Consider the following 13282-nt stretch of genomic DNA (forward strand, 5'->3'; position numbering starts at 1 on the left):
CGTGGGTGGAACACTGATCTGAAATAAGTGGTGTTCGCCTGCCAGACTGTTACTGCGAGAGGTTTGAGCGGCGAACTCTTATCTCAGGGAGCGAAGTAGTTCTGAGGCTCTTACTCTTAACCATGGACATCCCCCTTCCTCCCTGGAGACGTTCTCTCTGTGCTGGTCTAGCGTTTACCTAAGCTGACCACTTCTGAAGACAGCAGTGTCCCTGTCAGGCGAGGCATGAGACTCCCGGCACCAGGGCTCAGTATGTGTGGAAAGTCACCTGCAGCCAGAGCCCGAGGTTGCCCATCGCCAGCAGCCCGGGCTGTGGAGTTGCTGGGGATCCTTGGCGTCCTGGCCGGAGGGCGAACGGACGCACCCAGCCTGCTTCCCAGAGCCGAGACCCCATCTTGTGAGCGCCGACCCCTGACGTGATCTTAAAATGTCGGGTCTCCTCGTCTCCATGTGGCTAGGCCGCAGCTCATCCAGTATTTCAGGGATACTTAGGGGCAGTGCTCGTGTCGGCTGCGTGTCCTGCTGGGCTCGGCCACTCTGCTACCTCAGGGCGGGGCCCGAGCGCCTCCCGTGTGGAACTGGAACCGTCTCACCTGGCGCAGAAGAGGTAACTGACGTGGCGTCCAGAGCCGGCCCCCCGTGTCCACGGGGACGGGCAGCCAGGAGCTGGCTGGTGCTGGGGCAGGGCCAGGCCCAGCCCTCCGTGCCCTGCGGCGAGCCCTGTCCTCCCCCGGACCCGTGTCGGTCAGCTCTGTCCGTGACCTCCCGGCTCAAGTCACTTGGCTGGTCTGGATTCCCTGGCTCCTCCGCTCTGAAATGAGACCCACGTCTGGGCTGCCCACACCCGGGGCTGCGCTTCATTCTCCACTCCACTCACCTCTTCAGAAATCTTAGGCCAGTGTAGACTCTTCCGGTCCCTTGTCCATCCCCCAAGACTGTGTGCTTCAGTCTCTGCCCTGAGATGTTGCCCTCACGCAGGCCCACCTGCTGACCGAGGCCAACGGGACGCACTCGCGTGACGGCTGGGGGGCGGGTGGGGCCACGTGATGACCGGACAGGCTGGTGCCTGACGATGAGTGTCGGCCACCCAGTACTGCCAGAGCCGCAGGCTTCTTAGGAAAACAGGAAACGAATTTTATATAAAATCCCTTAATTTTTAATACTTGCTGCTAATTTTTTAAAAAAATTTAACACTTTATAAACTAAAGAAAACACATGAGCCAGTGGAGCTCAGCCTGTGAGTAGCACTTTGCAGGCCCCCTGTTTCCATCGATTAGGGCAGCGAACTCACACGCGGACCGCGGAGGCTCTGAAAGTGCTCGGTTCAAGCCAGCCTCCTGCTTATGCCTGCGGTTGTATCTCTGAAACGGAGCATTTGGTCTAACGCCTGTTAGTGTCCCCCATGACTCGCCCGTGGCGGGCGGCGGGGGTGCTGGCTGGACCGGGCCAGCGATTCACCACCCGGGCCCAGGCAGCCCCCCCGCCCACAAACAGGGAGCCCCCGGCACGGGCCTTTGCGCACAGCAGAGGCGCCCCTCCAGGGAGATGCCCTTGCCTCCTCCCCGTTCCCCATCCCGCCCCTTTACAAGTGCCTCGAGTTTTTAATTTTTCATAAACATAACTTTGATTTTAAATCAGGAGCAATGCATGGAAATACCCACATAGTACATAGTCTTTCCCCTTATTACCACTTTCCCCCTGTCTTCTTTTTCTTTCTTTTGTATTATTTTCCAGCCTTCTTTCAACTTCTCAAACATGGAAAAGCTCGTTGCCATCCCAGGTTCTGTGTGTGCTGTGCTCTCTGCTCTAAGTGTGCTTCTTTCAACCCTGTGCAGGGTGGGCTTCTCTTTCTTCAGGACACAGCTTAAAGATCACCTCTTGTAAGGAGCCTTCCCTAACCACCTGGCCAGGCCATTCCACCCCAGTGCTTTCTCACAGGCTCTCTGTTATTTCCCTCCTGTAATCCCACAGCCTGTGATTGTATGTTTACCTGTGCCAGGCCTTTCCCTAGGGAGGTTCAGAGGGCACCTGCACAGGCCTGGGCCCGCAGCAGTCCTGCTGTGTTTAGCACATAAATAGACACCCCTAAGGCCAGGGCACTGTTTGGGGTACATTGACAACCCCGTATGTGCCACTGTTACTCAAAATCTTGTGACACTGATTTTGAGGCTCTGCAGCCCTCTAGACCTCGCTACATCAAGCGCTTCTGTGTCTGACCCAGTAATTTTGTATTTGGCTCAGTTCTTGTGTTCAAGCAAATCAAGATGTCTTTTAAGAAAAAAAGAACAGCTCACACGTAAGTCTACAAACTCAGAGAGTTTCCAGATACTCTCAGAACCTGGAAATAATGGCTACAGAGCCATTGTATTTTCTTAACCGGCGCATGCTAACTATCCAGAGGATCTCTGCTTACACGGTGGATTCTCCCCTTCGCGGAGTTTCAGCTGGAGAAAGCTGTAAAAAACAATCATGTGAAGCCTCTGGAAATTGTCCTAAGGGCATACAGCAAATGGGGAAACATTCCTTCAATGGAACCAAGAAAATCTGATAAATCTCACGAAGAACAGTGAGTCTGTGGCCCTTGAGCCCTGACCGCCCCCCCAACCACTGCTACTCTGAGGCTTTACTCCAGGGAGTGCAGTCAAGAAGACAACCCCCTCCCCTCAACTCCCAGTCCAGGGCACATTTCACTCTAGGAGGGCTGCCCACTAGCATCCCTTATCCTCAGGCCCCTGTTGCAGAAGCTCAACCCCAGGTGTGGTGGGCCAAGAATACTGGCCCAGTTGTCCTACCCCAGCCCGCCACAGGGTAGATGCACCACGCAGAGAGGCTAGCCTAGAAGACCAGCGCCACCCCCACCGCACCCACTCTAGAGCAGAGGTGTCAGTCCAGGCAAAGGGGGCACTGCCCAGAGGGAGACAGGTTATGGCGAAGAAGAAGAGCTCTGTAGGGCTGCATGAGATGGCGGGAGAATTCCATGCCCACGAGTGTTGTTGAAAACAATGAGGATCTTGGTGGAGAGAGGTTCAGAGAGTGCTTGTAATTTCCTGACTCTTTATCAACAAGCAAAGGACAGAGCAATGAAAAGTTAGAGAGAATCAGGGAAAAGAGACCACCAAGAGCCCTCCTGGAATCACAGTCAGACTTGAGAGACAGGAAGGGTGTGCTCTCAGGAGCACTGACGGCCCGCATGGGAAGGTTGGGGTACGAGCCTCACTTCCCTGAAGGCCTCAGGACCACCTCCAACCACACTGGATGAACAGTTGGCTGCTTTGAACCAGGGGCAACTCTGGGAAGCCAGACTTTAAAATCGCACACAGGTCTGGCTGTCTGACCTGCCCAAGGCCACATCTTCACAGGTGTGATTAGGGAGGGGAAATATGAGCTCTGGCCAAAGGAGAGGGATGAGGACAAAAATCTGCACTCCTTGAACTATGAGATCAACCTCCAAGACACACATGTCCAGTGGTAAAGATTAAAAGTCTGACTGGCTAAGGATGCCCAAGCACAACCTCTCACTAATAAGTGGCTTCGCTGACCTAGGGGCAGCCTCTGGGTAGCCATGTGAAAAGATGAAAACAAGAAGACAATCTGAGCAGGACCATCAGAGACTGCAGCCTGCAGGGAAGAGCTGTGCAGACAGTCACTGAGCAAGTGAGTAAACTACATCATCAACCCTTGGCGGAGAGGAGTCAAGGATCCAGAGTTGCCGCAATTTACTATCCAGCACGCCCAGTTGTCAACCAAAAATTGCAAGGTTTGCAGAGAAACAGGGAAGCATGACCCATACATGAGGGAAAAAGCAGATGATAGAAGCCGCTTCTGAAGGGCCCAGTTGTTGGACTTAGCAGACAGAGATTTTAAAACAGCCATTATAAATACGTTCACAGAGCAGAGGGAACCATGTCTCCAGACTACAGTGTGTAGATGACAGAGTCTAATCAAAAGGAGGATATCAGTAAAAAGACACAAACTGGAAAGAACCAAATGGAAACTCTGGAGTTGGAAAGTATAATAACTGATATGAAAAATTCACTAGATAGGCTCAACAGTAGATTTGAGCTGGAAGAAGAAAGAATCCATGGACTTGGATCTAGAATAATGGAGCTAGTGCAGCCCGAAGGAGAGACAGAATGAAAAGTGCTCACTTTGACAGCACTTACACCAAAATTGGAACATACAGAGAGTAGCATAGCCCCTGTGCACATGACATGCAGATTTGGGAAGCATTGCACATTTGTAAGCCCTTTGTCAAACTTAAAACTCTTCCCCAAGAAAAGAGGATTGTAATTTCAATAGCATGTTAAAACTTAATCTCAAATTGATGACTGCAGAGTATTTTAGCAATTAAAAAAATGCTTGTGAAGACTTTTTAATAACTTAGTCTTTATGAAGAATTAAAACATACCATGGTTATCTCTGCACTATTATGGAAATCTCACAAATGACAAATAAATATTCTAAGGGGAGAAAAGAATGAAGAACCTCAGAAATGTGGAACACCATTAAGTGCACCAATACACATGTAATGGGAGCGCCAGAAGGGCAGGGGAGTGGGGGAGGGAACAGAAAAGATATTTGGAGTAATAATGGCTGAAGATGGCTCAAATTGGACTGGAAAACTTTACACATCCAAGAAACTCTATGAACTTGTAGTAGGATAAACCTAAAAAGACCCGTACCCAAATGCGTCATAGTCAAAATGTTGAAAGCCAAAGATAAAGTCTTGAAAGCAGCAAGTGAAAAGTGACTCCTCGTGTAACAAGGGACTTCTCGTTAGAAACAGTGGAAGACTAGAAGGCAGTGGGACAATATTCAGAATTCTGGAAGAAACAAATAACTTACATCCCACTTTCTTTTTGACCTTTAAATCCTGAGGTTAAGTCAGTAGGATTGAACATTAATTTTTCTACTTTAGGCAACTCAGCTCCTCATTTTTGTAAAATCCAAAGGCCACCATTGTTCATCTTCATTTTGAAGTATTCTAGCTTTTCACTTGTTTGATCCAGACCTAATTATAAGCCACAGAACCCTACTCTTTGTGTAAAATTTTCTTTTTCCAGTCAACCATGAGAAATGAGTTTGTACTATATAAATGTCTTATAGCTACAACATATTAAATAATGTCACACATATGGAAATGTTAAGACTAATATATTTAAGATAGATAGGACATTTTTCTGGGTACCACCTGCTACATATTGCTCCTGAACAGACTAAAACCGTATGGGCATCAGGCGAGCAGTCAGGGATATTTCCTGGTGTTCTTGGGTATAAAATATCGTATTGCAAGAAGAATTGAACATAGTAATAATTGTATGTGATTTCAATGTATTTTTTTCTCCATAGATCTGATGAAGTAAATTTTAGAAAAGTTACTGCTAGCAACATTTTGGTGATAATTTTCAAGGAATACCTATTAATATCTTTGAATATTAGTGTTTGATAAAACATAATTTGAAATGTTTTAAATGGAAGTAGATTTCTACGGTGGATCTACAGTGGATTTCTAGTGAAGGAGAAGGAAATTCTGGTCTCTGTACTGAATCAAAAACTGTCTCCTAAAAGAGCAAATGTGGATCCTTTTTTGTAGAGTCTGCCTTCTCGTGCAAGATGCCCTTGGACTCTTCAGTGAGGTGCACTCGGAGGGCGCCGTCCTGAAGGACAGGGAGTTGGAGGGCAAGTCCTGCAGGCTGGCGGGAATGAAGGTTCTGCAAAAGGTCACCAGAGGAAGGTGAGGACACCACAGTAGCATCCAGTTTGCTACAGTAACATCTGTAATTTCATTTTTAAAGACAATAAACTAGGATCCTAGAGTCTGCCTCTAAGACAAGGCCACGAGTTGGGTGGAGCCCATAAAGTACTTATGGAAGAAAAATTATCATTGACAACAAAAATAATTATGCAGGTTTAGTGATTCACAATTTTATTAAAATTAGGATTAAAAATGTCATATATATGTATTTTAATTCTAAAGTTTTTTCTTTATTTTTCCTTATCTGTACTAATAAGGCAGCTTTGCATGAGTCAGTTATGTAAGTGAAAATATAACTGAGTGAAAAGGCATTTTATAAGTGTTAAGCAAAACTCTTAATTTGTCACGTTTTTTGCTTTCCATAGCAAGAAAGCTTGTTTTCTGTCACGTTTCGTGGCTCCTCGCGCTAGATGTTTTGGGTGGCGGTGGTACATAGATCTGGCCCCAGCGTGGGTTGTTCCATTCCAGTGAGCATCTTAATCTATGAATTAGGGAGCAGAAGAAACCTTTTCGGTGGAACGATCCAGTCATATAGAGAATTAGTGTAAACGGTGAATTTGGGTTTCTCTCATCATAGCCTCTTTCCTCAGGCAGTGTGTAATTTTAGCTGTCTTAATGCTACTGTCTTACTTAGAGCAACGTCTGAGCTTGTAACAGTGCGGGTGGGAGGAGCCGTTGGGAGGCGCCGTTGGGAGGAGCCCTTGGGAGGAGCCTTGGGAGGCGCCTGTTGGGAGGAGCCCTTGGGAGGCTCCGTTGGGAGGCGCCGTTGGGCGTATGCGCTGCTCCTAGTCCAGTGGTCTGCATACGGGCCCTTCCGGCCGTGCTCCGTCCAAACTGACTGGCAGCCCGCTTTCCCCGGCCCCGCCCTGTGCCGCATCTGTCTCTCACGTGCCTCTGAGTGGCGGCTCCACCCAGGACCCTGTTTTCCTGAAGGACAGGCCCCTGTGAGCCCTGCATTGATTCATGTACACTCGGCTCGTAACAAATGCTTCCTTTTGCTTACAGGGAGGCTGTGTTACAGTGTAATTGCCTTATGGATTAGGGAGGGAGCTGCCCAGGTATTTGGAAAGCTTAAGTGGGTCACATGAACCTTATCGTTTCGAAGGCTGAACCCCATGTAGTCCTCAGTTTCAGAATCACAGGCATCTGGAAAGACCGTGTGTAGTGGTGGTAAGTGAGGTGCTGCTGTGGCGTTGGCGTGACGGCATTAACCCCACCGGGGCCGTGTAGACCTCCCTGACATATATTCGGCACCAGCCTCGCACCTGAGCACACCGGGGTACTGGGGCTCCCCATCTCGGGCGCCTCAGTGGAGCCCCTCCAGCTGGCAGGTGTCCTGGTGTCCTGCAGGCCAGAGGAGTCCACTCCTGGGGACGTACTTCCTGCTGGCGACTGGGGACCCAACTCCAGGGAAATACTCGTGGGGACTGACAGAGCCAGGAGGGGTCCAGGGGCTTTGCTCTAAAAAGTACATGCTTTGCTACCATGATGCTATACAGCCATATGTGTACCTAATGTTTAATCTGGTTTTTGTGGGTTACACTGGAAGTCTTGCTACTATCTACAACATTGCCATAGGAAATGTTTTTTCCACGGGAAATGCACTGACTATTCTGAATAATTCATTTACAAACTTTTGGAACCCATCCATTTTTAAGTTGGACTAAAATTTGACAAAGTATTGGATACTTTTTTAGGTTGGAATTAATTTCTTTATCCTATGTGTTTAACTTTATTTTAGCATGCAACTATCCAAATAAATATTAAGATTGTCTTTTTGTTCTTTTGGAAGCTGTATTTCTTCAAAACAAATTATTAAATAGTTTTGGAATGCTGAATGTTATAATTGCCTATTAGTGACATCATCCACTGTCAGTCATCCATCCACGGCCCAGTAAACACAAATTGTCTCTTTTCTTCCCCCCGCAATTATTGTGTTTCATAGCAACTCTCATAAACCTTAACAAAATATATTTCCGATAAACCTTAACGAAATACACTTAGTTCCCAGAATTCAAGCTAAAATGATTAATTATAATTATATAATTCCAATATCTAATATAGAAAATTATTTTTTGCCATTTGGAAGATAGTTTTACGTTTGGGCTGATCGCGGAGCCTTTGAAATCTTAGCACCCCGGTCTCATCTGGTCCACAGTCACAGTGACGGAAGTCACTGCTCCCTGTGGCGCTTTGGGTGGACTGGCGGCCTTGGGGCTGGGCCTGTGCAGGGCGTCCCACCCTGTTCACCTGCCGCCTTGGGAAGAGTTGCAGGAAAACAGCTGTCATGTCTGTCGCATTTCTCTGACCGCTTTTTGGAGTTGTGTGTCCATACTGACTCGTTAGGGTGAGAAGAGTCAGAAAAATACCCTGGATGTAAAGGAAAAGACCATTTTAAAACAACACTGCTGAGACATGTGCCTCTCCCTGGCTCTCTGCGTCCCTGGAGGACTCCAGGCTGTTTGTCCAGGGGCTGAGGCGTGTCCCCTGACCTTTGTCCTCCCAGGTGGCCTCTGCAACAGTTTAGAGGTCAGACAGGCTGAAAACTCACTTTACTTTTGTGTCTTAGTTCTGTGTATGAGCTTTATCTTTTATTGCTGATTATTATGTGCTCTTTTTTTTATGTGATAGGGTAATACTGAGGGAAAAAAGATCTTCTGCAACATCTTAATCCTATAAGTATGGAAAATATAGTTAGCATATTTTTGGCGGGGGAGAGGAACCTCTTTCAATTCAAAGTCCTGCTAATACTTATGTTCCTACTTGTTAAAACAAAAGCCACTAATCTGTCTAAAATACATTATTAATGTATAAGTGACTATTTTATTGAGATCTCTTTAAGAGTAACGTACTGGAGAAGACTGTTGCAGAGAGCATTTAGTCAGCACTCACCGTATACAGAGGGGTCTATCTGAGTGCTGAGAATGACAGGGAAGCAACTAACAAGATCTTTGACCATGAATTGCCTCCTTTTGAACTGGAGACTAGACCTGCCCAGGGATCCTGGGCGGTTGTTGCTTTAAGTGATGGGGCCTTAAATGGCTGGTCTTTTCCTCAAATTGGTAAGATGTTATCTGTGAAGACATAAAAGTAGGATTAGGAGAAAGTATAATTCAGTCATCTCTTCGTTAAATATTTAGGACCTCTTTGTGCTATGCCCCTGGCTGGTTGCTGCTGTGCTAGAGTTTTGGGATTTATCTGAAACCACAATATACTGAAATAAAAAGTCAGCTAGACAACGCCTTAAATCCTATTATTAGGGATTCTGCATTGATCCAAGAGAAAATTAGGGCCCCTAGGAGTTTTTGAGAGAAGAAGAGGTAATAAAAATGAAAATAGAGTTAAGATTATTCTACTCTTGTACTTTTAATAGATTTGAAATAGAAGGAGGGATTGGGCAGGGGTGCAGATTTGGAAACTTCTGCAGCAGTTGAGGGCAGGAGAAGGAAGAACGCATCACCACTGATTTTTAACTTCCAGTAGCCTCGGGGGCCAGGGGGGTGGGTGGCGCTCTCCTGGGAGCTGTGGTGATGCCAGGAGTGTAAAATAGCCCCTTTCTCCCAGAGCTCATGGACCAGCAGGAGAGCCAGGAGGAGGTCTCGAAAGACACCCACCGGCGAGTGCCAGTTACAGAGCAGCCGCTTTGCCCGGCTCAGAGGGCGGGTTCAGATTTGGAAACCCTGGAGAGGACGGGAGGGGCCTGGGGCTGAGGACGGGAGGGCGGGAGGACATGCCCCCTGATCTAGCCGTCCACTCACCCCCTGGAGCGGGTCCATCTGGTCAGCTTTGAGGATAGAGTGAGGGGTTGGGCACGTCGAGGGGGGTGTATTTCAGAGAATGGTCCGATTAATAGTTACTGTTTAAATGCCAGCTTTTGTTTTAAAGGTAACAGATTAAGTACTGATAAACTTTAAGTTAGAAGCCAGGCTTAGTTAGCATGATCACAAACTAACCCCACGGTCAGGAAACAGAAGGCCCTCGAAGCCCCCATGCTGCTCCCCAGCCCGGTGCCCTTAGGGCTGTTGGTCTGGCCCGGGGTTGGGGGGGGGCGGGGGGGGGCAGAGCACTCTCCCGTTCTCCGGGTGGCACCTTTGTCTCTTGCAGCCGCTGCTTTGGGTCCAGTGCTCAGGGCTGTGTGGGATTCTCTGGACCTGTGTCCCACCAGAGGGGTATATTGTCATGTAAACTTGAGTGACATTTTAGCAATAATACACAAGCGTTAACAGTGGTCTGAGGAGCCCTGGGATGGCTCCCCCAGCTGGCCTGTGCTGTGTCCCAGCTGCTCAGCTCTGAGTCCCAGCGGTTTCTTGACATGCAGACCTGGTCTTGCCCCTCTGCATGGTGTAGACCATTGTGGATTAGGACGCCTTGTGGCCAGTGTCTGAGGCTGCCCTTCCCATCATAAGGCTCTGTTTCTCGCTCACCATTGTGTTTCTTGTATGTGGCTCAATTCCTGGCACTCGAGAGGCTCATAATAAGTATTTGTGGAATGCACATTCGTTGTCTGCTTGGGTTCATCTTAGATTCTCCTCAACGAGATTTGAATGTGTACACTTGTACTTTCTGAGCAGTAATTATTGGTGCTCAATTTTAGTGGGAAGAATAGAGACTAAGTTGGTCCCAAGACCAGTGTCCAGTGCAGGGTGAGGACCACGCCTTTTGTGCACCTTGGACTCAAGACCCTGGGTCCTTCTCACTAATAAGTCTAGTGGGTAACGCCTGAGGTTGTTGTGAAAGCACTTTATCCAGGATGGGATCCCATCTTATGGAGGAGGGCCTGGATCAGGTGAGGGTGACTGGTCAGAGGTCAGGCTCCACTGTGACTTTGGGCACCAGGGCGTTGGTCTCCTGGGAGACCCTGTGTGACCCACGTACATGGAGGTGCAGCAGAGGGAGTTTTTAGGGATCGTCCAGCACAAGTCGATGCGTGTGGGTTAGGGTCGTTGTGGAGGGATCATCTCAGTTGCTCCTTTAACAGGAAATAAGCAGTGGTGAGAGCTCTCCTGGGGAAAGAAACTTCAGTGGCAATTTCCTTCCTTTGATTTCCCCTCTTCAGAAAGGCTGCCTCTTAAAGAGACAGAATTCCCTTGGGGTTTGAGGTCCAGAATCTTTTTGCTCATTGCTGTGGTTGGAAATCCTCTTTTAAGGGGACATACTTAAGAATTCTTTCATCATTTTGAAAAATAAAATTGTTGCCGGTAGGTTCACCACCCAAGTTAATGGCAGGAGAGTAAAATGTCACCGAAAGAGAATGTACTAAATCCTGAAACCAGTGATGCTCAAAGAACTGCCCGAAAAGAACGAAGCACTGACCCGTGTGAAACATGGTGCTGAGTGAAAGAAGCCCACACAAAAGGCCACACGTTGTAGGATCCCGTTTATATGAAACGAACAGAACAGACAAGCCCATGGTGGCAGGACGCAGGTTGGTGGTGGCCAGGAGGAGGGGAGCAGGGAGTGACCGCTGACGGGCACAGGGTCTGATGGGGTGATGGCGACATTCTGGGGCTAGACAGCACTGTGCATGTGCTAAATGCCGCTGAACTGTGCACTTCAAAATGGTTAATTTTATGTTGAGTGAATTTCACCTCAGTCCTTAAAGGGGGCGGGGATGAACTGACTGCCTAAAAAGTGTTTACACTGAGTTGTAAAAACAACTACAAATGTTTCATAAGTCCAGTTGGAGAAGAACTGTTTCTAAATGAAACATCTGGGCATAATTTCACATATCTCAAAAAGACCCAACTAGGGAATAGGGGCTCAGAAAGCAAATGCCGATTATTTAACCTTAACCATAAGGGTTATTTTGGGGAAATTAGGATATATGTTTAGTAAAATGGGCACCCCTCTAAATCAGTCATTACCTTTATTGTTCAATGAACAATCCTTAAGAAAACTATTGTATATCTATCTACCTAATCAGTGATAGAGACATTGACAAAGGGGAACACCAGCAGATTACCAAAGGCCTGACACACCCACCAGGTTGATCACAGGAAGAGGAGGGACGAGAACCGCAGACCTCCTGAAAGAGACCTTTGAGCTGTGTAGGCCAAGCGTTAACTGTTGTCAAGATTACTGACCTAATAGTGTTTCAAAAACTATCCAGTAAAAATAAATTCACCCTTCCCTCAGTTAGGTAAAGAAGTTCTGCTCTGACTGGTCCTTGCATGTCTCTCTCCCTCAGTCATTCGTTAACACAGCACCTGGGTGTGGACGCAGGGATGAACTCACAGTTCAGTCTGACTTTCCAGTGGGGAAGCACTGACAGTCTAAGAAGATTTTTGCTGGAGTGGGTGGGGCTTCGCCGAGAAGGCCTTCAGGGTGTGACTTGTAGGTTCATCTGGTTGCTAGGCAGACACCCATGGAAGAGCACGTTCCCACCCATAAGTTCATTCCTGTTATCTTCTGACCAAAAATAGACTGTCGTGCTGGAGCCAAGTGTTATCTAGCCTGGTGTCCTCATGTCCTCCGTAGCAGTTAATAGAGCATTCGGTAAACACCTGACTGAGAAATCAAGTCTGAACCAAAGCAAACTGTACCAGCAGTTCCTGGCCACATAAGCACCCTTTCAGTAGCAATCTCAGACGCGGCTCAGGGCCACCCCCTTGCTCCACACCTTCCCCCAGTGACTGGGGCACAGAGTAGGACCCAGTTCACTTGGGGTGATTTGGCTGTGTCGGCCTGGCTGATGCGAGGGGACTTGCTGTTCAGAAGCAAACCCAAAGCTTCTGCAGGGAGCGTCGCTGGTCACTGAACGGAGGCATCAGAGGGGAAGTTGGGGGCCTTGGAACCACTGCCCCTGAGTCGCATCTTGACCCTCAGTGGTCAGCAGGACGAGTAGCTCTGCCTCCCCCCGGGGTTGGGTGGTTTGATGAGCTCACACGCGGAAGCGGCCCTGCACACCCTAAAACATGCAGAAGTAGTGGTTCTTCCCTCCCTCCTCCTCCTCTGTTTCTCTTTTCTAATTAACTGAAAAGTAAAACTCTGGCCAACATTGATGTAAGTCTTTCTTGTCTTGTTTTTACAAATAAAACAGGAAGAGAAAGATGAGTAACTTAGAAGAACTATAACTAGAAGTTGGGAGTGTTCCATTTTTTTCCAGGAAAGAAAATAAATCCTGTTGGAAATTGCTGGCCTTGTCAATTATCTGATAATAATGGGAGAGAATGGGTAATGAAGCCAGTGGAGTTAAAAAGTACAGAGAGATTTAGTTAAAACAGGGATCAAAGAAACCAGAAGATCTGATACAAGAACATAAAAGCAACTGCTCCCTGTCCCTCCAGGTTAGTAATTTATCTGGTGAATTCACCTGGCAGCACAGTAAGTCTGGAATTCAGCAAATGGGCAGGAATTTTTTTTTTTTTTTTTGCTTTTTCATTCATTCCTTCTCTTACAAATCTCAATACTCCCCCTCTCCCTGCACTATTCTCACAAAAATCATAATTACCTACCAGTAGGGGACCAGTAGTTTTAAAACTTTTGAACTTAAAAAAAATAGAATCCAAAGAGGAAGCTCCGTGTTAA

The 13282-nt window shown here is 47.5% G+C and overlaps 1 protein-coding gene and 1 pseudogene across 2 annotated transcripts in view; both read left to right on the forward strand.

Annotated features, from left to right (window-relative positions):
• SPIDR (scaffold protein involved in DNA repair) overlaps positions 1-13282 on the forward strand; it is a 354487-nt gene that overhangs the window by 305896 nt on the left and 35309 nt on the right. For both annotated transcript variants that reach the window (XM_060128290.1, XM_060128291.1), the window contains exon 11: positions 5594-5734. In XM_060128290.1, coding sequence (XP_059984273.1) covers positions 5594-5734 — 141 coding nt within the window. The remainder of the gene's footprint in view (positions 1-5593; positions 5735-13282) is intronic.
• On the forward strand, positions 4141-4241 carry LOC132508462 (U6 spliceosomal RNA; annotated as a pseudogene).

Source organism: Lagenorhynchus albirostris, chromosome 17, assembly GCF_949774975.1.
Source record: "Lagenorhynchus albirostris chromosome 17, mLagAlb1.1, whole genome shotgun sequence".
NCBI lineage: Eukaryota > Metazoa > Chordata > Mammalia > Artiodactyla > Delphinidae > Lagenorhynchus > Lagenorhynchus albirostris.